This window comes from Tinamus guttatus, unplaced genomic scaffold, assembly GCF_059628265.1.
Source record: "Tinamus guttatus ecotype Peru unplaced genomic scaffold, ASM5962826v1 Tinamus_guttatus_pri_ptg001721l, whole genome shotgun sequence".
Classification (NCBI taxonomy): Eukaryota; Metazoa; Chordata; class Aves; order Tinamiformes; family Tinamidae; genus Tinamus; species Tinamus guttatus.
The window spans coordinates 1-26,453 of record NW_028290255.1 but is presented as its reverse complement, the minus strand read 5'-3'; the positions used below and the strand labels follow the sequence as shown (position 1 = coordinate 26,453).

At 64.9% G+C, this 26,453-nt stretch overlaps 1 protein-coding gene across 1 annotated transcript; it reads right to left on the bottom strand.

Moving 5' to 3' along the window:
- Nucleotides 1-1,075: 1,075 nt before the first annotated feature.
- Nucleotides 1,076-26,436, bottom strand: LOC148590113 (DNA polymerase delta catalytic subunit-like; the record flags this gene model as incomplete). The annotated part of the gene is made up of 12 exons (XM_088539464.1): nucleotides 26,268-26,436; nucleotides 23,196-23,422; nucleotides 20,513-20,679; nucleotides 19,818-19,922; nucleotides 18,846-18,986; nucleotides 17,473-17,583; nucleotides 8,210-8,401; nucleotides 6,773-6,861; nucleotides 6,577-6,693; nucleotides 3,669-3,782; nucleotides 1,362-1,509; nucleotides 1,076-1,171 (listed from the first exon to the last, which is right to left on the bottom strand). Coding segments are annotated over exons 1-12 (1,674 nt in total), but the record flags the coding sequence as incomplete, so codon positions are not given.
- Nucleotides 26,437-26,453: the final 17 nt, after the last annotated feature.

Sequence of the window (26,453 nt, the reverse complement as noted above, 5' to 3'; positions counted from 1 at the left end):
GACAAAGGGGACAGCGCCGGGGTCACGGGGGGACAGAGGGGACAGTGACGGGGTCACAGGGGGACAGAGGGGACAGTGATGGGGTCATGGGGGGACAAGGGGACAGGGACGGGGTCACGGGGGGACACAGGGGACAGTGACGGGGTCACGGGGGACAAGGGGACAGTGACGGGGTCACGGGGGGACAGAGGGGACAGTGATGGGGTCACGGGGGACAAGGGGACAGTGATGGGGTCACGAGGGACAGAGGGGACAGTGACGGGGGTCATGGGGGGACAAAGGGGACAGTGACGGGGTCACGGGGGACAAGGGGACAGTGATGGGGTCATGGGGGGACAAGGGGACAGGGACGGGGTCACAGGGGACAGAGGGGACAGTGACGGGGTCACGGGGGACAAGGGGACAGGGACGGGGTCACGGGGGACCCAGCCCTGGGGGGGCCCCTGTCACCTCCGGGAGCCCCCGGGACCGTCCCCCCGTGTCCCCTGTGTCCCCTTGGGGACCCCCCTTGTCCCCACATGTCCCCCCATGTTCTCATGTCCCCTCCTTGTCCCCCCATGTCCCCCTGTATCCCCTGTTTGTCCCCTCGTGTCCCCATGTCCCTCCCCGTCCCCCTGTGACCCCTGTGTCCTCCATGTCCCCCCATGTCCCCATGTCCCTGTGTCCCCATGTCTCCCCATGTCCTCCCATGTCCCCATGTCCCTCCCTGTCCCCCTGTATCCTCCATGTCCCCCCATGTCCCCCCCCATGTCCCTCATGTCCCCCCATGTCCCTCCTTGTCCCCCCTTTCCCCCCGTATCCCCATGTCCCTCCCTGTCCCCCTGTGTCCCCCATGTCCCCAAGTCCCTCCGTGTCCTCCCTGTGCCGTCCTCCCCATATCCCCCTGTGTCCCCATGCCCCATGTCCCCATGTCCCTCCCTGTCCCCCATGACCCCCGTGTCCCCCATGTCCCCTCCTTGTCCCCCCCTGTCCCCATGTCCCTCCATGTCCCCCGTGTCCCCCCATGTCCCCATGTCCCTCCATGTCCCCCATGTCCCCCCGTGTCCCCCGTGTCCCCATGTCCCCGTGTCCCCACCTTGGCGTCCCCGGGGTACCCGTTGCTCAGGCAGAACTTGCTCTCCACGAGCTGCCGCGTCCGCTCGATCATCTGACGGCCGAAGCCGGTGACGCTCTGGGGACATCGGGGACATTGGGGACACGGGGGGACATGGGGACACAATAACAGGGGGACACGGGGACATGGGGACACGGAGACACGGGGACCGTGAAAGCCGTACGCGGAGTGGGCGCTATGGGGCGCTATGGGGCGCTGTGGGGCGCTGTGGGGCGCTGTGGGGCTGCCCCACACGTGTGGGTCTCACCTGGGAGATGGGCAGGCAGGGCAGCCGTCCCGCCTGCGCCCCGGTGAAGCCGTACACCGAGTTCGCGCTGACCTTCAGCGCCCGCTGCCGCCCGTCCAGGACCTGCCGCACGAGCGGGTCCGGCTCCCGCTCCAGCTCCTGCCGCGTCCTGCGGGGACAGGGGGACGGGAGGGGACACGGGGGGACATGGGGGGACACGGGGGGACATGGGGACACAGGGGGATACAGGGGGTACAGGGGGACATGGGGGACATGGGGGGACACGGGGACACGGGGGGACACAGGGGGACATGGGGGCATGGGGGGACATGGGGACATTGGGGGATACGGGGGGTACAGGGGACACGGGGACATGGAGGGACACGGGGACATGGGGAACATGGGGGACATAAGGACAGCAGGGACACGAGGGGACACAGGGGGACATAGGGGACACAGGGACATGGGGACACAAGGACACAGGGACATGGGGGGACATGGGGACATGGGGGGACACGGGGGGACATGGGAGACACAGGGGGACATGGCGGGACATGGGGCACATAGGGACACAGGGGGATATGGGGGACATAGGGGACACAGGGACATGGGGGACACAGGGGGACATGGGGGGACACGGGGACATGGGGGACATAGGGGACATGAGGACAGCGGGGACACAGGGGGACACAAGGGGATATGGGGGACATAGGGGACACAGGGGACACAGGGACATGGGGGACACGGGGGGACATGGGGACATGGGGACATGGGGGGACATGGGGACAGCAGGGACACGGGGGGACATGGGGGGACATAGGGGACACAGGGGGATATGGGGGGACACGGGGGACACAGGGGGACGGGGACATGGGGGGACATGGGGGGACACAAGGACACGGGGGGACAATGGGGGGATATGGGGGTCACAGGAAGACACAGGGACATGGGGGGACACAGAGGGACACAGAGGGATACAAGGAACATGGGGACATGGGGACACGGGGGGACATGGGGGGACACGGGGACATGGGGGACACAAGGGAAGAGGAGGGGAGTGGGGGACCATAGGGACACCAGGGTGACACTACAGTGACCTTGGGGACTGCAGAACGACCCCAAGTGACCCCGGGGTGACCCACGTGCCCCCCTGTGCCCCCTCCCCCAACAGCAGCCCCATGGGGACCCTTGGGGACCCCTTGGGGACACTGGGGACCCCTCGGACACCCCTGGGGACATTTGGGCCCACTTGGTGACACTGGGACCCCCGTAGTGACCCCGGGGACGGGTGGTGACCCTGGGGACCCCCATGGTGACATTGGGACCCCGTGGATGACTCTGGGACCCCCATGGTGACACTGGGGCTCCCATGGTGACACTGGAACCCCCTGGTGACGCTGGGGAGGGCGGTGACACTGGGGACGCCCAAGGTGACACTGGGACCCCCATGGTGACACTGGGACCCCCATGGTGACATTGGGACCCTCATGGTGACATTGGGAACCCCCCGGTGGCCCTGGGACCCCTGTGGTGACACTGGGACTCCCCTGGTGACACTGGGACCCCCATGGTGATCCTGGGGACAGGTGGTGACACTGGGACCCCCATGGTGACATTGGGATCCCCATGGGTGACTCTGGGACCCCATGGGTGACTCTGGGACCCCCCTGGTGACACTGGGACCCCCCTGGTGACATTGGGATCCCCATGGGTGACTCTGGGACCCCGTGAGTGACATTGGGACCCTCCTGGTGACACAGGGACCCCCATGGTGACATTGGGACCCCATGGGTGACTCTGGGACCCCATGGGTGACTCTGGGACCCCGCCGGTGACATTGGGACCCCCCTGGTGACACTGGGACCCCCATGGTGACCCTGGGGACAGGTGGTGACTCTGGGACCCCGTGGGTGACATTGGGACCCTCATGGTGACATTGGGATCCCCCATGGTGACACTGGGACCCCCATGGGTGACTCTGACACCCCCCTGGTGACACAGGGACCCCCCTGGTGACATTGGGATCCCCATGGGTGACTCTGGGACCCCGTGGGTGACATTGGGACCCCCCTGGTGACACTGGGACCCCCATGGTGACATTGGGACCCCATGGATGACTCTGGGACCCCGTGGGTGACATTGGGACCCTCCCGGTGACACTGAGACCCCCATGGGTGACTCTGACACCCCCCTGGTGACACAAGGACCCCCGTGGTGACACTGAGACCCCCATGGTGACACTGGGACCCCTGGGGTGACACTGGGACCCCCATGGTGACATTGCCCCCCCCCCGGTGACACAGGCCCCCCCGGTGTCCCCGTCCCCACCTGGCGCGCGCGGCCAGCAGCCCCTCCAGCACCTCGGGCAGGAGCCCCCTGCGCACGGCGGCGGTGACAAACGTGTCACCCGTGGGCGTGCGGGTGACGTCACCGGGACCCAGCCTGGGGACGGGGGGGCGTCACCCGGGGTGTCCCCGGGGTCCCCAATGTCCCCCCAGCGCCCCCAATGTCCCTCTGTGTCCCTAGTGTCCCCCCCGTGTCCCCAATGTCCTCTGGTGTCCCCAATGTCCCCTCATGTCCCCCCAGTGTCCCCAATGTCCCCTCATGTCCCCAATGCCCCTCTGTGTCCCCAATGTCCCCCCAGTGTCCCCAATGTCCCCCCATGTCCCCGATGTCCCCCCGTGTCCCCATTGCCCCTCAGTGTCCCCCAGTGTCCCCAACGTCCCTCCATGGACCCATTGTGTCCAGTGTCCCCTCCATGTCCCCCCGTGTCCCCCCTGTCACCCGAGGCGCATTGTCGCTCCGGGTGACACCAGCGTGGTGTAGCACAGGTTGTGTCCCCATGTCCCCCCATGTCCCCTGTCACCCGAGTCGCGTTGTCGCTCCGGGTGACACCAGCGTGGTGTAGCACAGGTTGTGTCCCCGTGTCCCCATGTCCCCCCGTGTCCCCTGTCACCCGAGTCGCGCTGTCGCTCCGGGTGACACCAGCGTGGTGTAGCACAGGTTGTGTCCCCATGTCCCCATGTGTCCCCATGTCCCCTGTCACCCGAGTCGCGCTGTCGCTCCGGGTGACACCAGCGTGGTGTAGCACAGGTTGTGTCCCCATGTCCCCCCGTGTCCCCTGTCACCCGAGTCGCGTTGTCGCTCCGGGTGACACCAGCGTGGTGTAGCACAGGTTGTGTCCCCATGTCCCCCCATGTCCCCTGTCACCCGAGTCGCGCTGTCGCTCCGGGTGACACCAGCGTGGTGTAGCACAGGTTGTGTCCCCGTGTCCCCATGTCCCCCCGTGTCCCCTGTCACCCGAGTCGCGCTGTCGCTCCGGGTGACACCAGCGTGGTGTAGCACAGGTTGTGTCCCCGTGTCCCCCCATGTCCCCATGTCCCCCCGTGTCCCCTGTCACCCGAGTCGCGCTGTCGCTCCGGGTGACACCAGCGTGGTGTAGCACAGGTTGTGTCCCCGTGTCCCCCCATGTCCCCATGTCCCCCCGTGTCCCCTGTCACCCGAGTCGCGCTGTTGCTCCGGGTGACACCAGCGTGGTGTAGCACAGGTTGTCCCCCCGTGTCCCCCCGTGTCCCCTGTCACCCGAGTCGCGCGGTCGCTCCGGGTGACACCAGCGTGGTGTAGCACAGGTTGTGTCCCCGTGTCCCCATGTCCCCTGTCACCCGAGTCGCGTTGTCGCTCCGGGTGACACCAGCGTGGTGTAGCACAGGTTGTGTCCCCGTGTCCCCATGTCCCCCCGTGTCCCCTGTCACCCGAGTCGCGCTGTCGCTCCGGGTGACACCAGCGTGGTGTAGCACAGGTTGTGTCCCCATGTCCCCATGTGTCCCCATGTCCCCTGTCACCCGAGTCGCGCTGTCGCTCCGGGTGACACCAGCGTGGTGTAGCACAGGTTGTGTCCCCATGTCCCCCCGTGTCCCCTGTCACCCGAGTCGCGTTGTCGCTCCGGGTGACACCAGCGTGGTGTAGCACAGGTTGTGTCCCCATGTCCCCCCATGTCCCCTGTCACCCGAGTCGCGCTGTCGCTCCGGGTGACACCAGCGTGGTGTAGCACAGGTTGTGTCCCCGTGTCCCCATGTCCCCCCGTGTCCCCTGTCACCCGAGTCGCGCTGTCGCTCCGGGTGACACCAGCGTGGTGTAGCACAGGTTGTGTCCCCGTGTCCCCCCATGTCCCCATGTCCCCCCGTGTCCCCTGTCACCCGAGTCGCGCTGTTGCTCCGGGTGACACCAGCGTGGTGTAGCACAGGTTGTGTCCCCGTGTCCCCCCATGTCCCCATGTCCCCCCGTGTCCCCTGTCACCCGAGGCGCGCGGTCGCTCCGGGTGACACCAGCGTGGTGTAGCACAGGTTGTGTCCCCGTGTCCCCATGTCCCCCCGTGTCCCCTGTCACCCGAGTCGCGCGGTCGCTCCGGGTGACACCAGCGTGGTGTAGCACAGGTTGTGTCCCCGTGTCCCCATGTCCCCTGTCACCCGAGTCGCGCTGTCGCTCCGGGTGACACCAGCGTGGTGTAGCACAGGTTGTGTCCCCGTGTCCCCATGTCCCCCCCTGTCACCCGAGTCGCGTTGTCGCTCCGGGTGACACCAGCGTGGTGTAGCACAGGTTGTGTCCCCATGTCCCCCCATGTCCCCCCCTGTCACCCGAGGCGCGCGGTCGCTCCGGGTGACACCAGCGTGGTGTAGCACAGGTTGTGTCCCCATGTCCCCCCGTGTCCCCTGTCACCCGAGTCGCGTTGTCGCTCCGGGTGACACCAGCGTGGTGTAGCACAGGTTGTGTCCCCATGTCCCCCCGTGTCCCCCCGTGTCCCCTGTCACCCGAGTCGCGCTGTTGCTCCGGGTGACACCAGCGTGGTGTAGCACAGGTTGTGTCCCCGTGTCCCCCCGTGTCCCCATGTCCCCCCGAGTCGCGCGGTCGCTCCGGGTGACACCAGCGTGGTGTAGCACAGGTTGTGTCCCCGTGTCCCCCCGTGTCCCCATGTCCCCTGTCACCCGAGTCGCGCTGTTGCTCCGGGTGACACCAGCGTGGTGTAGCACAGGTTGTCCCCCCGTGTCCCCCCGTGTCCCCTGTCACCCGAGTCGCGCGGTCGCTCCGGGTGACACCAGCGTGGTGTAGCACAGGTTGTGTCCCCATGTCCCCCCATGTCCCCTGTCACCCGAGGCGCGCGGTCGCTCCGGGTGACACCAGCGTGGTGTAGCACAGGTTGTGTCCCCGTGTCCCCATGTCCCCCCGTGTCCCCTGTCACCCGAGTCGCGCTGTTGCTCCGGGTGACACCAGCGTGGTGTAGCACAGGTTGTGCGCCATCATGATGCTGGGGTACAGCGAGGAGAAGTCCAGCGTGGCGATGGGGGTGTCGTAGAAGCTGTTGGGGACAGGGGGACGTTGTGGCCCGGGGGGGTGGCACCGTGTCACCCCCCGCGTCCCCGCGTCCCCATTGTCACCCCTTGAGCGGCTCGATGACGGTGGCGCCCTCGTAGTCCTCGCCGCCCTCCGCCTTCACCACCGGCATCAGCAGGTCCCGCTTCATGGCCTGGGGACAGCGCGGTGACAGCGGCCACCAGGGACACATGGCCCCGTGTCCCCATGTCCCTGTGTCCTTGTGTCCCCATGTCCCTGTGTCCCCATGTCCTTGTGTCCCCATATCCCCATATCCCCATGTCCTTGTGTCCCCATGTCCCCATATCCCCATGTCCCCAAGTCCCTGTGTCCCCTTGTCCCCAAGTCCCTGTGTCCTTGTGTCCCCATGTCCCTGTGTCCCCATGTCCCCAGGTCCCCATGGCCCTGTGTCCCCATGTCCTTGTGTCCCCATGTCCTTGTGTCCCCATATCCCCATATCCCCATGTCCTTGTGTCCCCATGGCCCCATATCCCCATGTCCCCAAGTCCCCATGGCCCTGTGTCCCCATGGCCCCGTGTCCCCATATCCCCATGGCCCCATGTCCTTCTGTCCCCATGGCCCCATACACCCAAGTCCCTGTGTCCCCGTGTCCCTGTGTCCCCATATGCCTGTGTCCCCATGGCCCCATATCCCCATGTCCCCAAGTCCCCATGTCCTTGTGTCCCCATGGCCCCATACACCCATGGCCCTGTGTCCTCATGTTCCCCTGTCCCCATGGCCCCATATCCCCATGTCCCGTGTCCCTATGGCCCCATGTCCCCACACTGTCCCTGTGTCCCCATATCCTTCTGTCTCCATGGCCCCATGTCCCCATGGCCCTGTCTCCCCATGTCCCCGTGTCCCCAAGGCCCCATGTCCCCACACTGCCCCTGTGCCCCCATGTCCCCAATGTGTCCCCATGTTCCCAATGTCCCCCCATGTCCCTCCACTGTCCCTATGTCCCCAATGTCCCCCCGTGTCCCGCTCACCTGGTGCAGCAGCTGCGACACCACCTTAACCTGCTGTCCCCATGTCCCCAATGTGTCCCCACAGTCCCCATGTCCCCAATGTCCCTACGTCCCCAATGTCCCTACATCCCCAATACCCCCCATGTCCCCAATGTCCCCCCATGTCCCCATGTCCCCAATGTCCCTATGTCCCCAATGTGTCCCCAATGTCCCCCCGTGTCCCCCATGTCCCCCCACTGTCCCCATGCCCCCAATGTCCCCGCTCACCTGGCGCAGCAGCTGCGACACCACCTTGACCTGCTGTCCCCATGTCCCCAATGTGTCGCCATGTCCCCAGTGTACCCCCATGTCCCCAATGTCCCCCTGTGTCCCCATGCCCCCCACTGTCCCCATGTCCCCAATGTCGCCCCATGTCCCCAACGTCCCCATGTCCCCCCATGTCCCCACATTGTCCCCATGTCCCCAATGTCCCCCCATGTCCCCAACGTCCCCATGTCCCCCCATGTCCCCACATTGTCCCCGTGTCCCCCTCACCTGGCGCAGCAGCTGCGACACCACCTTGACCTGCTGTCCCCGCGTGAGCAGGTAGCCCAAGGGGACGCCGGTGACACGGGCCATCTCCACGTGGGACACGACGCAGAGGAGCCGCTCGAGGAGCCGCAGGGGCAGGAAGGCGTCCTTGAGACAGTACACGGCGAGACGGCGTCGGGTCTGCGCGGTGCCATTCTGGGGACATGGGGACATGGGGACATGGGGACATTGGGGACATTGGGGACACGTCCTTGAGACAGTACACGGCGAGACGGCGTCGGGTCTGCGCGGTGCCATTCTGGGGACATGGGGACATGGGGACATTGGGGACATTGGGGACATTGGGGACATTGGGGACACGTCCTTGAGACAGTACACGGCGAGACGGCGTCGGGTCTGCGCGGTGCCATTCTGGGGACATGGGGACATGGGGACATGGGGACATTGGGGACATTGGGGACACGTCCTTGAGACAGTACACGGCGAGACGGCGTCGGGTCTGCGCGGTGCCATTCTGGGGACATGGGGACATGGGGACATTGGGGACATTGGGGACATTGGGGACACGTCCTTGAGACAGTACACGGCGAGACGGCGTCGGGTCTGCGCGGTGCCATTCTGGGGACATGGGGACATGGGGACATTGGGGACATTGGGGACATTGGGGACACGTCCTTGAGACAGTACACGGCGAGACGGCGACGGGTCTGCGCGGTGCCATTCTGGGGACATGGGGACATGGGGACATTGGGGACATTGGGGACATTGGGGACACGTCCTTGAGACAGTACACGGCGAGACGGCGTCGGGTCTGCGCGGTGCCATTCTGGGGACATGGGGACATGGGGACATTGGGGACATTGGGGACACGTCCTTGAGACAGTACACGGCGAGACGGCGTCGGGTCTGCGCGGTGCCATTCTGGGGACATGGGGACATTGGGGACATTGGGGACATTGGGGACACGTCCTTGAGACAGTACACGGCGAGACGGCGTCGGGTCTGCGCGGTGCCATTCTGGGGACATGGGGACATGGGGACATGGGGACATTGGGGACATTGGGGACATTGGGGACATTGGGGACACGTCCTTGAGACAGTACACGGCGAGACGGCGTCGGGTCTGCGCGGTGCCATTCTGGGGACATGGGGACATTGGGGACATGGGGACATTGGGGACATTGGGGACACGTCCTTGAGACAGTACACGGCAAGACGGCGTCGGGTCTGCGCGGTGCCATTCTGGGGACATGGGGACATGGGGACATGGGGACATTGGGGACATTGGGGACATTGGGACATTGGGGACACGTCCTTGAGACAGTACACGGCGAGACGGCGTCGGGTCTGCGCGGTGCCATTCTGGGGACATGGGGACATTGGGGACATGGGGACATGGGGACATTGGGGACACGTCCTTGAGACAGTACACGGCGAGACGGCGTCGGGTCTGCGCGGTGCCATTCTGGGGACATGGGGACATGGGGACATTGGGGACATGGGGACATTGGGGACACGTCCTTGAGACAGTACACGGCGAGACGGCGTCGGGTCTGCGCGGTGCCATTCTGGGGACATGGGGACATGGGGACATTGGGGACATTGGGGACATTGGGGACACGTCCTTGAGACAGTACACGGCGAGACGGCGACGGGTCTGCGCGGTGCCATTCTGGGGACATGGGGACATGGGGACATTGGGGACATTGGGGACATTGGGGACACGTCCTTGAGACAGTACACGGCGAGACGGCGTCGGGTCTGCGCGGTGCCATTCTGGGGACATGGGGACATGGGGACATTGGGGACATTGGGGACACGTCCTTGAGACAGTACACGGCGAGACGGCGTCGGGTCTGCGCGGTGCCATTCTGGGGACATGGGGACATTGGGGACATTGGGGACATTGGGGACACGTCCTTGAGACAGTACACGGCGAGACGGCGTCGGGTCTGCGCGGTGCCATTCTGGGGACATGGGGACATGGGGACATGGGGACATTGGGGACATTGGGGACATTGGGGACATTGGGGACACGTCCTTGAGACAGTACACGGCGAGACGGCGTCGGGTCTGCGCGGTGCCATTCTGGGGACATGGGGACATTGGGGACATGGGGACATTGGGGACATTGGGGACACGTCCTTGAGACAGTACACGGCAAGACGGCGTCGGGTCTGCGCGGTGCCATTCTGGGGACATGGGGACATGGGGACATGGGGACATTGGGGACATTGGGGACATTGGGACATTGGGGACACGTCCTTGAGACAGTACACGGCGAGACGGCGTCGGGTCTGCGCGGTGCCATTCTGGGGACATGGGGACATTGGGGACATGGGGACATGGGGACATTGGGGACACGTCCTTGAGACAGTACACGGCGAGACGGCGTCGGGTCTGCGCGGTGCCATTCTGGGGACATGGGGACATGGGGACATTGGGGACATTGGGGACATTGGGGACACGTCCTTGAGACAGTACACGGCGAGACGGCGTCGGGTCTGCGCGGTGCCATTCTGGGGACATGGGGACATTGGGGACATTGGGGACATTGGGGACATTGGGGACACGTCCTTGAGACAGTACACGGCGAGACGGCGTCGGGTCTGCGCGGTGCCATTCTGGGGACATGGGGACATGGGGACATTGGGGACATTGGGGACATTGGGGACACGTCCTTGAGACAGTACACGGCGAGACGGCGTCGGGTCTGCGCGGTGCCATTCTGGGGACATGGGGACATGGGGACATGGGGACATTGGGGACATTGGGGACATTGGGGACACGTCCTTGAGACAGTACACGGCGAGACGGCGTCGGGTCTGCGCGGTGCCATTCTGGGGACATGGGGACATGGGGACATGGGGACATTGGGGACATTGGGGACACGTCCTTGAGACAGTACACGGCGAGACGGCGTCGGGTCTGCGCGGTGCCATTCTGGGGACATGGGGACATGGGGACATTGGGGACATTGGGGACATTGGGGACACGTCCTTGAGACAGTACACGGCGAGACGGCGTCGGGTCTGCGCGGTGCCATTCTGGGGACATGGGGACATTGGGGACATGGGGACATGGGGACATTGGGGACATTGGGGACACGTCCTTGAGACAGTACACGGCGAGACGGCGTCGGGTCTGCGCGGTGCCATTCTGGGGACATGGGGACATGGGGACATTGGGGACATTGGGGACATTGGGGACACGTCCTTGAGACAGTACACGGCGAGACGGCGTCGGGTCTGCGCGGTGCCATTCTGGGGACATGGGGACATGGGGACATGGGGACATTGGGGACATTGGGGACATTGGGGACACGTCCTTGAGACAGTACACGGCGAGACGGCGTCGGGTCTGCGCGGTGCCATTCTGGGGACATGGGGACATGGGGACATTGGGGACATGGGGACATTGGGGACATTGGGGACACGTCCTTGAGACAGTACACGGCGAGACGGCGTCGGGTCTGCGCGGTGCCATTCTGGGGACATGGGGACATGGGGACATGGGGACATTGGGGACATTGGGGACATTGGGGACACGTCCTTGAGACAGTACACGGCGAGACGGCGTCGGGTCTGCGCGGTGCCATTCTGGGGACATGGGGACATGGGGACATTGGGGACATTGGGGACATTGGGGACACGTCCTTGAGACAGTACACGGCGAGACGGCGTCGGGTCTGCGCGGTGCCATTCTGGGGACATGGGGACATGGGGACATGGGGACATTGGGGACATTGGGGACATTGGGGACACGTCCTTGAGACAGTACACGGCGAGACGGCGTCGGGTCTGCGCGGTGCCATTCTGGGGACATGGGGACATGGGGACATTGGGGACATTGGGGACATTGGGGACACGTCCTTGAGACAGTACACGGCGAGACGGCGTCGGGTCTGCGCGGTGCCATTCTGGGGACATGGGGACATGGGGACATTGGGACATTGGGGACATTGGGGACACGTCCTTGAGACAGTACACGGCGAGACGGCGTCGGGTCTGCGCGGTGCCATTCTGGGGACATGGGGACAATGGGGACCATTGGGGACATTGGGGACATTGGGGACACGTCCTTGAGACAGTAACGGCGAGACGGCGTCGGGTCTGCGCGGTGCCATTCTGGGGACATGGGGACATGGGGACATTGGGGACATTGGGGACATTGGGGACACGTCCTTGAGACAGTACACGGCGAGACGGCGTCGGGTCTGCGCGGTGCCATTCTGGGGACATGGGGACATGGGGACATTGGGGACATTGGGGACATTGGGGACACGTCCTTGAGACAGTACACGGCGAGACGGCGTCGGGTCTGCGCGGTGCCATTCTGGGGACATGGGGACATGGGGACATGGGGACATTGGGGACATGGGGACATTGGGGACATTGGGGACACGTCCTTGAGACAGTACACGGCGAGACGGCGACGGGTCTGCGCGGTGCCATTCTGGGGACATGGGGACATGGGGACATTGGGGACATTGGGGACATTGGGGACACGTCCTTGAGACAGTACACGGCGAGACGGCGTCGGGTCTGCGCGGTGCCATTCTGGGGACATGGGGACATGGGGACATTGGGGACATGGGGACATTGGGGACATTGGGGACACGTCCTTGAGACAGTACACGGCGAGACGGCGTCGGGTCTGCGCAGGTGCCATTCTGGGGACATGGGGACATGGGGACATGGGGACATTGGGGACATGGGGACATTGGGGACATTGGGGACACGTCCTTGAGACAGTACACGGCGAGACGGCGTCGGGTCTGCGCGGTGCCATTCTGGGGACATGGGGACATGGGGACATTGGGGACATTGGGGACATTGGGGACACGTCCTTGAGACAGTACACGGCGAGACGGCGTCGGGTCTGCGCGGTGCCATTCTGGGGACATGGGGACATGGGGACATGGGGACATTGGGGACATTGGGGACACGTCCTTGAGACAGTACACGGCGAGACGGCGTCGGGTCTGCGCGGTGCCATTCTGGGGACATGGGACATGGGGACATTGGGGACATGGGGACATTGGGGACATTGGGGACACGTCCTTGAGACAGTACACGGCGAGACGGCGTCGGGTCTGCGCGGTGCCATTCTGGGGACATGGGGACATGGGGACATTGGGGACATTGGGGACATTGGGGACACGTCCTTGAGACAGTACACGGCGAGACGGCGTCGGGTCTGCGCGGTGCCATTCTGGGGACATGGGGACATGGGGACATGGGGACATTGGGGACATTGGGGACATTGGGACACGTCCTTGAGACAGTACACGGCGAGACGGCGTCGGGTCTGCGCGGTGCCATTCTGGGGACATGGGGACATTGGGGACATGGGGACATTGGGGACATTGGGGACACGTCCTTGAGACAGTACACGGCGAGACGGCGTCGGGTCTGCGCGGTGCCATTCTGGGGACATGGGGACATGGGGACATGGGGACATTGGGGACATTGGGGACACGTCCTTGAGACAGTACACGGCGAGACGGCGTCGGGTCTGCGCGGTGCCATTCTGGGGACATGGGGACATTGGGGACATGGGGGACATTGGGGACACGTCCTTGAGACAGTACACGGCGAGACGGCGTCGGGTCTGCGCGGTGCCATTCTGGGGACATGGGGACATGGGGGACATTGGGGACATGGGGACATTGGGGACATTGGGGACACGTCCTTGAGACAGTACACGGCGAGACGGCGTCGGGTCTGCGCGGTGCCATTCTGGGGACATGGGGACATGGGGACATTGGGGACATTGGATTGGGGACATTGGGGACATTGGGGACACGTCCTTGAGACAGTACACGGCGAGACGGCGTCGGGTCTGCGCGGTGCCATTCTGGGGACATGGGGACATGGGGACATTGGGGACATGGGGACATTGGGGACATTGGGGACACGTCCTTGAGACAGTACACGGCGAGACGGCGTCGGGTCTGCGCGGTGCCATTCTGGGGACATGGGGACATGGGGACATTGGGGACATTGGGGACATTGGGGACACGTCCTTGAGACAGTACACGGCGAGACGGCGTCGGGTCTGCGCGGTGCCATTCTGGGGACATGGGGACATGGGGACATGGGGACATTGGGGACATTGGGGACATTGGGGACACGTCCTTGAGACAGTACACGGCGAGACGGCGTCGGGTCTGCGCGGTGCCATTCTGGGGACATGGGGACATGGGGACATTGGGGACATTGGGGACATTGGGGACACGTCCTTGAGACAGTACACGGCGAGACGGCGTCGGGTCTGCGCGGTGCCATTCTGGGGACATGGGGACATTGGGGACATTGGGGACATTGGGGACATTGGGGACACGTCCTTGAGACAGTACACGGCGAGACGGCGTCGGGTCTGCGCGGTGCCATTCTGGGGACATGGGGACATTGGGGACATTGGGGACATTGGGGACATTGGGGACACGTCCTTGAGACAGTACACGGCGAGACGGCGTCGGGTCTGCGCGGTGCCATTCTGGGGACATGGGGACATGGGGACATTGGGGACATTGGGGACATTGGGGACATTGGGGACACGTCCTTGAGACAGTACACGGCGAGACGGCGTCGGGTCTGCGCGGTGCCATTCTGGGGACATGGGGACATTGGGGACATTGGGGACATTGGGGACATTGGGGACACGTCCTTGAGACAGTACACGGCGAGACGGCGTCGGGTCTGCGCGGTGCCATTCTGGGGACATGGGGACATGGGGACATGGGGACATTGGGGACATTGGGGACACGTCCTTGAGACAGTACACGGCGAGACGGCGTCGGGTCTGCGCGGTGCCATTCTGGGGACATGGGGACATGGGACATGGGGACATTGGGGACATGGGACATTGGGGACATTGGGGACACGTCCTTGAGACAGTACACGGCGAGACGGCGTCGGGTCTGCGCGGTGCCATTCTGGGGACATGGGGACATGGGGACATTGGGGACATTGGGGACATTGGGGACACGTCCTTGAGACAGTACACGGCGAGACGGCGTCGGGTCTGCGCGGTGCCATTCTGGGGACATGGGGACATGGGGACATTGGGACATGGGGACATTGGGGACATTGGGGACACGTCCTTGAGACAGTACACGGCGAGACGGCGTCGGGTCTGCGCGGTGCCATTCTGGGGACATGGGGACATGGGGACATTGGGGACATTGGGGACATTGGGGACATTGGGGACACGTCCTTGAGACAGTACACGGCGAGACGGCGTCGGGTCTGCGCGGTGCCATTCTGGGGACATGGGGACATTGGGGACATTGGGGACATTGGGGACATTGGGGACACGTCCTTGAGACAGTACACGGCGAGACGGCGTCGGGTCTGCGCGGTGCCATTCTGGGGACATGGGGACATGGGGACATTGGGGACATTGGGGACATTGGGGACACGTCCTTGAGACAGTACACGGCGAGACGGCGTCGGGTCTGCGCGGTGCCATTCTGGGGACATGGGGACATGGGGACATTGGGGACATTGGGGACATTGGGGACACGTCCTTGAGACAGTACACGGCGAGACGGCGTCGGGTCTGCGCGGTGCCATTCTGGGGACATGGGGACATGGGGACATTGGGGACATTGGGACATTGGGGACATTGGGGACACGTCCTTGAGACAGTACACGGCGAGACGGCGTCGGGTCTGCGCGGTGCCATTCTGGGGACATGGGGACATGGGGACATTGGGGACATTGGGGACATTGGGGACACGTCCTTGAGACAGTACACGGCGAGACGGCGTCGGGTCTGCGCGGTGCCATTCTGGGGACATGGGGACATGGGGACATTGGGGACATTGGGGACATTGGGGACACGTCCTTGAGACAGTACACGGCGAGACGGCGTCGGGTCTGCGCGGTGCCATTCTGGGGACATGGGGACATGGGGACATTGGGGACATTGGGGACATTGGGGACACGTCCTTGAGACAGTACACGGCGAGACGGCGTCGGGTCTGCGCGGTGCCATTCTGGGGACATGGGGACATGGGGACATTGGGGACATTGGGGACATTGGGGACATTGGGGACACGTCCTTGAGACACGGCGAGACGGCGTCGGGTCTGCGCGGTGCCATTCTGGGGACATGGGGACATTGGGGACATTGGGGACATTGGGGACATTGGGGACACGTCCTTGAGACAGTACACGGCGAGACGGCGTCGGGTCTGCGCGGTGCCATTCTGGGGACATGGGGACATGGGGACATTGGGGACATTGGGGACATTGGGGACATTGGGGACACGTCCTTGAGACAGTACACGGCGAGACGGCGTCGGGTCTGCGCGGTGCCATTCTGGGGACATGGGGACATGGGGACATGGGGACATTGGGGACATTGGGGACATTGGGGACACGTCCTTGAGACAGTACACGGCGAGACGGCGTCGGGTCTGCGCGGTGCCATTCTGGGGACATGGGGACATGGGGACATGGGGACATTGGGGACATTGGGGACACGTCCTTGAGACAGTACACGGCGAGACGGCGTCGGGTCTGCGCGGTGCCATTCTGGGGACATGGGGACATGGGGACATTGGGGACATTGGGGACACTGGGGACATGTCACCTGCAGGTCGGTGATGATCCCGTGCGGAACGTGTTGGGGACACGTTGGGGACTTTGGGGACATGGGGACACCATTGTCACCTGCAGGTCGGTGATGATCCCGTGCGGGACGTGTTGGGGACGCATTGGGGATGTGTTGGGGACACGTTGGGGACATTGGGGACACTTTGGGGACATGTCACCTGCAGGTCCGTGATGATCCCGTGCGGGACGTGTTGGGGACACATTGGGGACACATTGGGGACACGTTGGGGACATTGGGGACACTTTGGGGACATGTCACCTGCAGGTCCGTGATGATCCCGTGCGGAACGTGTTGGGGACGCATTGGGGACACATTGGGGACATTGGGGACACCCGTGTCACCTGCAGGTCGGTGATGATCCCGTGCGGAACGTGTTGGGGATGTGTTGGGGACATGGGGACACGTTGGGGACATTGGGGACATTGGGGACACCCGTGTCACCTGCAGGTCGGTGATGATCCCGTGCGGGACGTGTTGGGGACGCATTGGGGACACATTGGGGACACTTTGGGGACATGTCACCTGCAGGTCCGTGATGATCCCGTGCGGAACGTGTTGGGGATGTGTTGGGGACGCATTGGGGATGTGTTGGGGACACATTGGGGACACTTTGGGGACATTGGGGACACCCGTGTCACCTGCAGGTCCGTGATGATCCCGTGCGGAACGTCCTCCTTCTGCTCCTGCAGGAAGTGGAAGCTGACGGCGTTGAGGCTGTAGGAGCGGAGCTTGTGCTCCCGGAGCAGCACCTGGGGACACCGTGGGGACACGTTGGGGACACGTTGGGGACACCGTGGGGACACGTTGGGGACACGTTGGGGACACGTTGGGGACATGGGGGACACCGTGGGGACATGGGGGACACGGGGACGGCGTTACCTCCCCGGGCCAACACGCCCCTTGTGGCCTCCATGGCCCCGTGTCCCCCTGTGTCCTTGTGCCACCTGCAGCAGGTCCAGCTGGACACGTCCCTCCATGGTGACCCCTCCCTGTCCCCATGTCCCCATGGTGTCCCCACGGTGTCCCCATGGTGTCACCTGCAGTAGGTCCAGCTAGACGCGTCCCTCCACGATGACCCTTCCCTATGTCCCCATGGTGTCCCCATGTCCCCGCAGTGTCACCTGCAGTAGGTCCAGCTGGACGCGTCCCTCCATCCCCATGTCCCCATGGTGTCCCCATGTCCCATTGTCACCTGCAGCAGGTCCAGCTGGACGCGCCCCTCCCTGTCCCCATGTCCCCACGGTGTCCCCATGTCCCATTGTCACCTGCAGCAGGTCCAGCTGGACGCGTCCCCCCATCCCCGTGTCCCCATGGTGTCCCCACGGTGTCCCCATGGTGTCACCTGCAGCAGGTCCAGCTGGACGCGTCCCTCCATCCCCATGTCCCCATGGTGTCCCCATGTCCCCATGGTGTCCCCATGGTGTCCCCATGTCCCATTGTCACCTGCAGCAGGTCCAGCTGGACGCGTCCCTCCCCATCCCCATGTCCCCATGGTGTCCCCATGTCCCCGCAGTGTCCCCATGTCCCCATGGTGTCACCTGCAGCAGGTCCAGCTGGACGCGTCCCTCCATCCCCATGTCCTCATGGTGTCCCCATGTCCCCGCGGTGTCCCCATGTCCCCATGGTGTCCCCATGGTGTCCCCATGTCCCATTGTCACCTGCAGCAGGTCCAGCTGGACGCGTCCCTCCCTGTCCCCGTGTCCCCATGTCCCCACGGTGTCCCCATGTCCCCGCAGTGTCCCCATGTCCCCACAGTGTCCCCATGGTGTCCCCATGTCCCCCCATGGTGTCACCTGCAGCAGGTCCAGCTGGACGCGTCCCTCCCCGTCCCCGTGTCCCCATGTCCCCACAGTGTCCCCATGTCCCCGCAGTGTCCCCATGGTGTCCCCATGTCCCATTGTCACCTGCAGCAGGTCCAGCTGGACGCGTCCCTCCATCCCCATGGTGTCCCCATGTCCCCGCGGTGTCCCCATGTCCCCGCAGTGTCCCCATGGTGTCCCCATGGTGTCACCTGCAGCAGGTCCAGCTGGACGCGTCCCTCCATCGTCACCCTCTTGTTCTCGCGCCGTCCCAGCTGCCGCGACTGGAAGGTGACGTCGCGGAGCAGCGAGCGGCGCCCGCGCGTGCGGCCCAGGAGGGTGGCATCGGGGACCTGGGACAATGGGGACATTGGGGACATTGGGGACATCGGGGACATGGGGACAATGGGAATAATGGGGACATTGGGGACATGGGAGCAGCGAGCGGCGCCCGCGCGTGCGGCCCAGGAGGGTGGCATCGGGGACCTGGGACAATGGGGACATTGGGGACAATGGGGACATTGGGGACATCGGGGACATTGGGGACAATGGGGACATCGGAGACAATGGGGACAATGGGGACATCGGGGACATGGGGGACATGGGGGGACATGGGGGGACACAGGGACATGGGGGGACACAGGGACATGGGGACAATGGGGGACATGGAGGGACATGGGGGGGACATGGGGGACGCGGGGGGACACGGGGTGCTGTGGGTCACCGTGGGGCACCCATGGGTGCTGTGGGTCGGTATCTGCAGCACCTCCACCCGCCGCAGCAGGTAGGGCAGGACGGGGGGTGCAGTGGGTGCTATGGGGTGGCTGTGGGTCATAGTGGGTGCTATGGGGTGCCATGGGGCGCTATGGGGCGCTATGGGGCGCTATGGGGCGGTACCTTCAGCACCTCCGCCCGCCGCAGCAGGTAGGGCAGGTCTGGGTGCTATGGGGTGGCTGTGGTGCTATGGGGTGCCATGGGGCGCTATGGGGCGCTATGGGGTGCTATGGGGTGCCATGGGGTGCTATGGGGTGCTATGGGGCGCTATGGGTCGCAGTGGGTCGGTACCTTCAGCACCTCGGCCCGCCGCAGCAGGTAGGGCAGGTCTGGGTGCTATGGGGTACATGTGGGTCGCAGTGGGTGCTATGGGGTGCTATGGGGCGCAGTGGGTCGCAGTGGGTCGGTACCTTCAGCACCTCCGCCCGCCGCAGCAGGTAGGGCAGGTCGAAGTTCTGCACGTTGTAGCCGGTGACGATGTCGGGGTCCACGACCCGCACGAACTCGGCGAAGGCCTGGGGGGACAACGGGGAGAGCGGGGTGTCCCCAATGTCCCCTCCGTGTCCCCAGTGTCACCTCAATGTCCCCAGTGTCACCTCAGTGTCCCCTCAATGTCCCCAATGTCCCCAGTGTCACCTGCAGCAGCTCCCCAGGGTGAAGAATGTCCCCAATGTCCCCGTGTCCCCAATGTCCCCAATGTCCCCATGTCCCCAATGTCCCCAGTGTCACCTGCAGCAGCTCCTGCTCCGTGTCCCAGCTCAGGACCTGGGACCCCACGATGGGCGCGCAGCTCCCCAGGGTGAACAATGTCCCCAATGTCCCCAATGTCCCCAATGTCCCCAATGTCCCCAATGTCCCCGTGTCCCCAGTGTCACCTGCAGCAGCTCCCGCTCCGTGTCCCAGCTCAGGACCTGGGACCCCACGATGGGCGCGCAGCTCCCCAGGGTGAACAATGTCCCCAATGTCCCCAATGTCCCCATGTCCCCATGTCCCCAGTGTCACCTGCAGCAGCTCCCCAGGGTGAACAATGTCCCCAATGTCCCCAATGTCCCCAATGTCCCCAATGTCCCCAATGTCCCCAATGTCCCCATGTCCCCAGTGTCACCTGCAGCAGCTCCCGCTCCGTGTCCCAGCTCAGGACCTGGGACCCCACGATGGGCGCGCAGCTCCCCAGGGTCAGGACCACCCTCACAAACGGCTCCCGCTCGCCCTGGCGCTGGACCAGCCCGGCCACCTGGATCACGGCGTCGTGCTCCGGCTCCGGGAAGATCCCTGTGGAACGGGACAACATGGAGTGAATGGATCCTGCATCCCCCTTGGATCCGGGATCATGGCGTCCTGCTCCGGGAAGATCCCTGTGGAATGGGACAACATGGAGTGAACGGATCCTGCAGCCCCCTTGGATCCGGGATCATGGGGTCCTGCTCCGGGAAGATCCCTGTGGAATGGGACAACGTGGAGTGAATGGATCCTGCATCCCCCCTGGATCCGGGATCATGGTGTCCGGCTCCGGGAAGATCCCTATGGAATGGGACAACATGGAGTGAACGGATCCTGCATCCCCCTTGGATCCGGGATCATGGTGTCCTGCTCCGGGAAGATCCCTGTGGAATGGGACAACATGGAGTGAATGGATCCTGCAGCCCCTTTGGATCCGGGATCACGGCGTCGTGCTCCGGCTCCGGGAAGATCCCTGTGGAACGGGACAATGTGGAGTGAATGGATCCTGCATCCCCCTTGGATCCGGGATCATGGTGTCCTGCTCCGGGAAGATCCCTGTGGAATGGGACAACATGGAGTGAATGGATCCTGCATCCCCTTGGATCCGGGATCACGGTGTCCTGCTCCGGGAAGATCCCTATGGAATGGGACAACATGGAGTGAATGGATCCTGCATCCCCCTGGATCCGGGATCACGGTGTCCTGCTCCGGGAAGATCCCTGTGGAATGGGACAACGTGGAGTGAATGGATCCTGCATCCCCCTTGGATCCGGGATCACGGCATCCGGCTCCGGGAAGATCCCTATGGAATGGGACAACATGGAGTGAATGGATCCTGCATCCCCCTTGGATCCGGGATCATGGTGTCCGGTCCGGGAAGATCCCTATGGAATGGGACAACATGGAGTGAATGGATCCTGCAGCCCCCTTGGATCCGGGATCATGGTGTCCTGCTCCGGCTCCGGGAAGATCCCTGCAGAGCGGGAGTTGCCGGATCCCCGGCAGGATCTGGGATATCCCTGCACCGGGATCGCACAGGGAAGGCAGCAGAGCACCCCAGGGTGTCCCCATGTCCCCGAGGTGTCCCCAAGGTGTCCCCATGTCCCCATGTCCCACCTTTGCGCCCCGCACACTCGATGTCCATGCTCAGCACTCTCAGCGGTGCCAGGCGCAGCCAGGTCCCCAAGGTGTCCCCAAGGTGTCCCCAAGGTGTCCCCAAGGTGTCCCCATGTCCCACCTTTGCGCCCCGCACACTCGATGTCCATGCTCAGCACCCTCAGCGGTGCCAGGCGCAGCCAGGTCCCCAAGGTGTCCCCAAGGTGTCCCCAAGGTGTCCCCAAGGTGTCCCCATGTCCCCGGTCCCACCTTTGCGCCCCGCACACTCGATGTCCATGCTCAGCACCCTCAGCGGTGCCAGGCGCAGCCAGGTCCCCAAGGTGTCCCCAAGGTGTCCCCAAGGTGTCCCCAAGGTGTCCCCATGTCCCACCTTTGCGCCCCGCACACTCGATGTCCATGCTCAGCACCCTCAGCGGTGCCAGGCGCAGCCAGGTCCCCAAGGTGTCCCCAAGGTGTCCCCAAGGTGTCCCCGAGGTGTCCCCAAGGTGTCCCCAAGGTGTCCCCATGTCCCACCTTTGCGCCCCGCACACTCGATGTCCATGCTCAGCACTCGCAGCGGTGCCAGGCGCAGCCAGGTCCCCAAGGTGTCCCCAAGGTGTCCCCAAGGTGTCCCCATGTCCCCAAGGTGTCCCCAAGGTGTCCCCAAGGTGTCCCCTGTCCCACCTTTGCGCCCCGCACACTCGATGTCCATGCTCAGCACTCGCAGCGGTGCCAGGCGCAGCCAGGTCCCCAAGGTGTCCCCAAGGTGTCCCCAAGGTGTCCCCAAGGTGTCCCCAAGGTGTCCCCATGTCCCCATGTCCCCAAGGTGTCCCCAAGGTGTCCTCATGTCCCCAAGGTGTCCCCAGGTCCCCAAGGTGTCCCCAAGGTGTCCCCTGTCCCACCTTTGCGCCCCGCACACTCGATGTCCATGCTCAGCACCCTCAGCGGTGCCAGGCGCAGCCAGGTCCCCAAGGTGTCCCCATGTCCCCAAGGTGTCCCCAAGGTGTCCCCATGTCCCACCTTTGCGCCCCGCACACTCGATGTCCATGCTCAGCACTCGCAGCGGTGCCAGGCGCAGCCAGGTCCCCAAGGTGTCCCCATGTCCCCAAGGTGTCCCCAAGGTGTCCCCATGTCCCCAAGGTGTCCCCAAGGTGTCCCCATGTCCTCAAGGTGTCCCCATGTCCCACCTTTGCGCCCCGCACACTCGATGTCCATGCTCAGCACCCTCAGCGGTGCCAGGCGCAGCCAGGTCCCCAAGGTGTCCCCATGTCCCCAAGGTGTCCCCAAGGTGTCCCCATGTCCCACCTTTGCGCCCCGCACACTCGATGTCCATGCTCAGCACTCGCAGCGGTGCCAGGCGCAGCCAGGTCCCCAAGGTGTCCCCATGTCCCCAAGGTGTCCCCAAGGTGTCCCCATGTCCCCAAGGTGTCCCCAAGGTGTCCCCATGTCCTCAAGGTGTCCCCATGTCCCACCTTTGCGCCCCGCACACTCGATGTCCATGCTCAGCACCCTCAGCGGTGCCAGGCGCAGCCAGGTCCCCTCGGGTCGGTGGCTCTTGAGTCCCCCCCAGGCCACGTCCGTCTCCAGCTGGCACAGGGTGAGGGGGGGGGGCCCCGTTCCTGCCCCCCCCCGCAGCCGGTACCGCCCGGGGGGCAGCTCCACCCAACTGCAGCCAACGATGTCCCCGTCCACCATGAACCTGGGACAGGGGGACACGGGGACACGCGTCACCGCGGGGGACACGGGGGGATATGGGGGGATATGGGGACATGGGGGACATGGGGGGACATGGGGGGATATGGGGACATGGGGGATATGAGGGGACATGGGGGATGTCCCCGTCCACCATGAACCTGGGGACAGGGGGACACGGGGACACGCGTCACCGCGGGGGACATGGAGACACGGGGGGATATGGGGACATGGGGGGACTTTGGGGAATATGGGGGACATTGGGGACAAGGGGGACATTGGGGATGTCCCCGTCCACCATGAACCTGGGGACAGGGGGACACGCGTCACCGTGGGGGACATGGGGACATGGGGAGATATGGGGGGATATGGGGACATGGGGGGATATGGGGGGACATGAGGGATGTCCCCGTCCACCATGAACCTGGGGACAGGGGGACACGTGTCACCGCAGGGGACATGGGGGGATATGGGAGGACATGGGGGATGTCCCCATCCACCATGAACCTGGGGACAGGGGGACACGGGGACACGCGTCACCGCGGGGGACACGGGGGGATATGGGGACATGAGAGGACATGGGGGACATGGGGGGATATGGGGGGATATGGGGACATGGGGGATATGGGGGGACATGGGGGATGTCCCTGTCCACCATGAAGCTGGGGACAGGGGGACACGGGGACACGCGTCACCACGGGGGACATGGGGACACGGGGGGATATGGGGACATTGGGGGACTTTGGGGAATATGGGGGACATTGGGGACAAGGGGGACATTGGGGATGTCCCCGTCCACCATGAACCTGAGGACAGGGGGACATGTGTCACCGTGGGGGACATGGGGACATGGGGGGATATGGGGGGATATGGGGACATGGGGGGATATGGGGGGACATGAGGGATGTCCCCGTCCACCATGAACCTGGGGACAGGGGGACACGTGTCACCGCAGGGGACATGGGGGGATATGGGAGGACATGGGGGATGTCCCCATCCACCATGAACCTGGGGACAGGGGGACACGGGGACACGCGTCACCGCGGGGGACACGGGGGGATATGGGGACATGAGAGGACATGGGGGACATGGGGGGATATGGGGGGATATGGGGACATGGGGGATATGGGGGGACATGGGGGATGTCCCTGTCCACCATGAAGCTGGGGACAGGGGGACACGGGGACACGCGTCACCACGGGGGACATGGGGACACGGGGGGATATGGGGACATTGGGGGACTTTGGGGAATATGGGGGACATTGGGGACAAGGGGGACATTGGGGATGTCCCCGTCCACCATGAACCTGAGGACAGGGGGACATGTGTCACCGTGGGGGACATGGGGACATGGGGGGATATGGGGGGACATGGGGGTATATGGGGGGACATGGGGGATGTCCCTGTCCACCATGAACCTGGGGACAGGGGGACAGGGGGACACGCGTCACCGCGGGGGACATGGAGACACGGGGGGATATGGGGACATGGGGGGACTTTGGGGAATATGGGGGACATTGGGGACAAGGGGGACATTGGGGATGTCCCCGTCCACCATGAACCTGGGGACACAGGGACACGCGTCACCGTGGGGGACATGGGGACATGGGGGTATATGGGGGGATATGGGGACATGGGGGGATATGGGGACATGGGGGTATATGGGGGGACATGGGGGATGTCCCCGTCCACCATGAACCTGGGGACAGGGGGACACGGGGACATGTGTCACTGCAGGGGACATGGGGGGATATGGGGGGACATTGGGGATGTCCCCGTCCACCATGAACCTGGGGACACGGGGGGACATGGGGACATGGGGGACATGGGGGTCACGGGTCATGGGGGGGACCTGGGAGCTATGCAGGGACATGGGGGCGGTAAAGGGGGACCTGGTTGGGGTTTCCCAGGGGGGTTTCCCCAGGGGGGTTTCCCGGGGGGTTCCCAGGGGGGGTTTCCCGGGAGGTTTCCCGGGGGGTTTCCCTGCAGGGGGTTTCCCAGGGGGTTCCCAGGGGGGGTTTCCCGGGGGCGGGGGGGGTCTAGACGGGGGGGGGCGGGGTTCCTGGGGGGGGGGAGGTTTCCCCACGGGGGGGGTTCCCTGGGGGCAGGGGTTTCCCGGGGGGGTCCCTATGGGGGGGTGTTTCCCAGGGGGGTTTCCCGGGGGGGAGGTTGTTTCCCAGGGGTGGTCCCCACGTTGGGGGGGGTTGTTTCCGGGGGGGTCCCCACGTTGGGGGGAGGTGTTTCTGGGGGGGGTCCCCACGGGGGGGGGGTGTTTCCCGGGGGGGTCCCCACGAGGAGGGGGGGGTGTTTCTGGGGGGGTTCCCCACGCGGGGGGGGGCTGTTTCCTGGGGGGGGTCCCCACGTTGGGGGGGTGTTTCTCGGGGGGGGGTCCCCATGGGGGGGGTGTTTCCCGGGGGGTCCCCACGTTGGGGGGTTGTTTCCGGGGGGGTCCCCACGGGGGGGGTGTTTCCCGGGGGGGGGTGTTTCCGGGGAGGGTCCACGTTGGGGGGGGTGTTTCCCGGGGGGGTCCCCACGTTGGGGGGGTGTTTCCCAGGGGGGGGTGTTTCCCGGGGGGGGTCCCCACGGGGGGGGTTGTTCCCGGGGGGGTCCCCATGGGGGGGTGTTCCCGGGGGGGTCCCCACGGGGAGGGGTGTTTCCGGGGGGGGGTTGTTTCCGGGGGGGTCCCCACGTTGGGGGGGTGTTCCTGGGGGGGGCTCCCCACGTTGGGGGGGTGTTCCCGGGGGGGGGTGTTTCCTGGGGGGGGTCCCCACGGTGGGGGGGGGTATTTCCCGGGGGGGTGGGTGTTTCTGGGGGGGTCCCCACGGGGGGGGTGTTCCCGGGGGGGTCCCCACCTGATCTCGAAGTCCACGTTGGCCTCGAACGGGGGGGCCGGTCGCACCCCCAGCCCCCCCCAGCGCAGCCCCCGCTCCAGGAGCCGCCGCGCGGGGGCCACGAGGCGGGGGAGGGCCAGGAGGACCCGCACGAACGGGGACAGCGACGAGCCCTGGTAGCCCAGCATGCCTGGGGACAATGGGGAC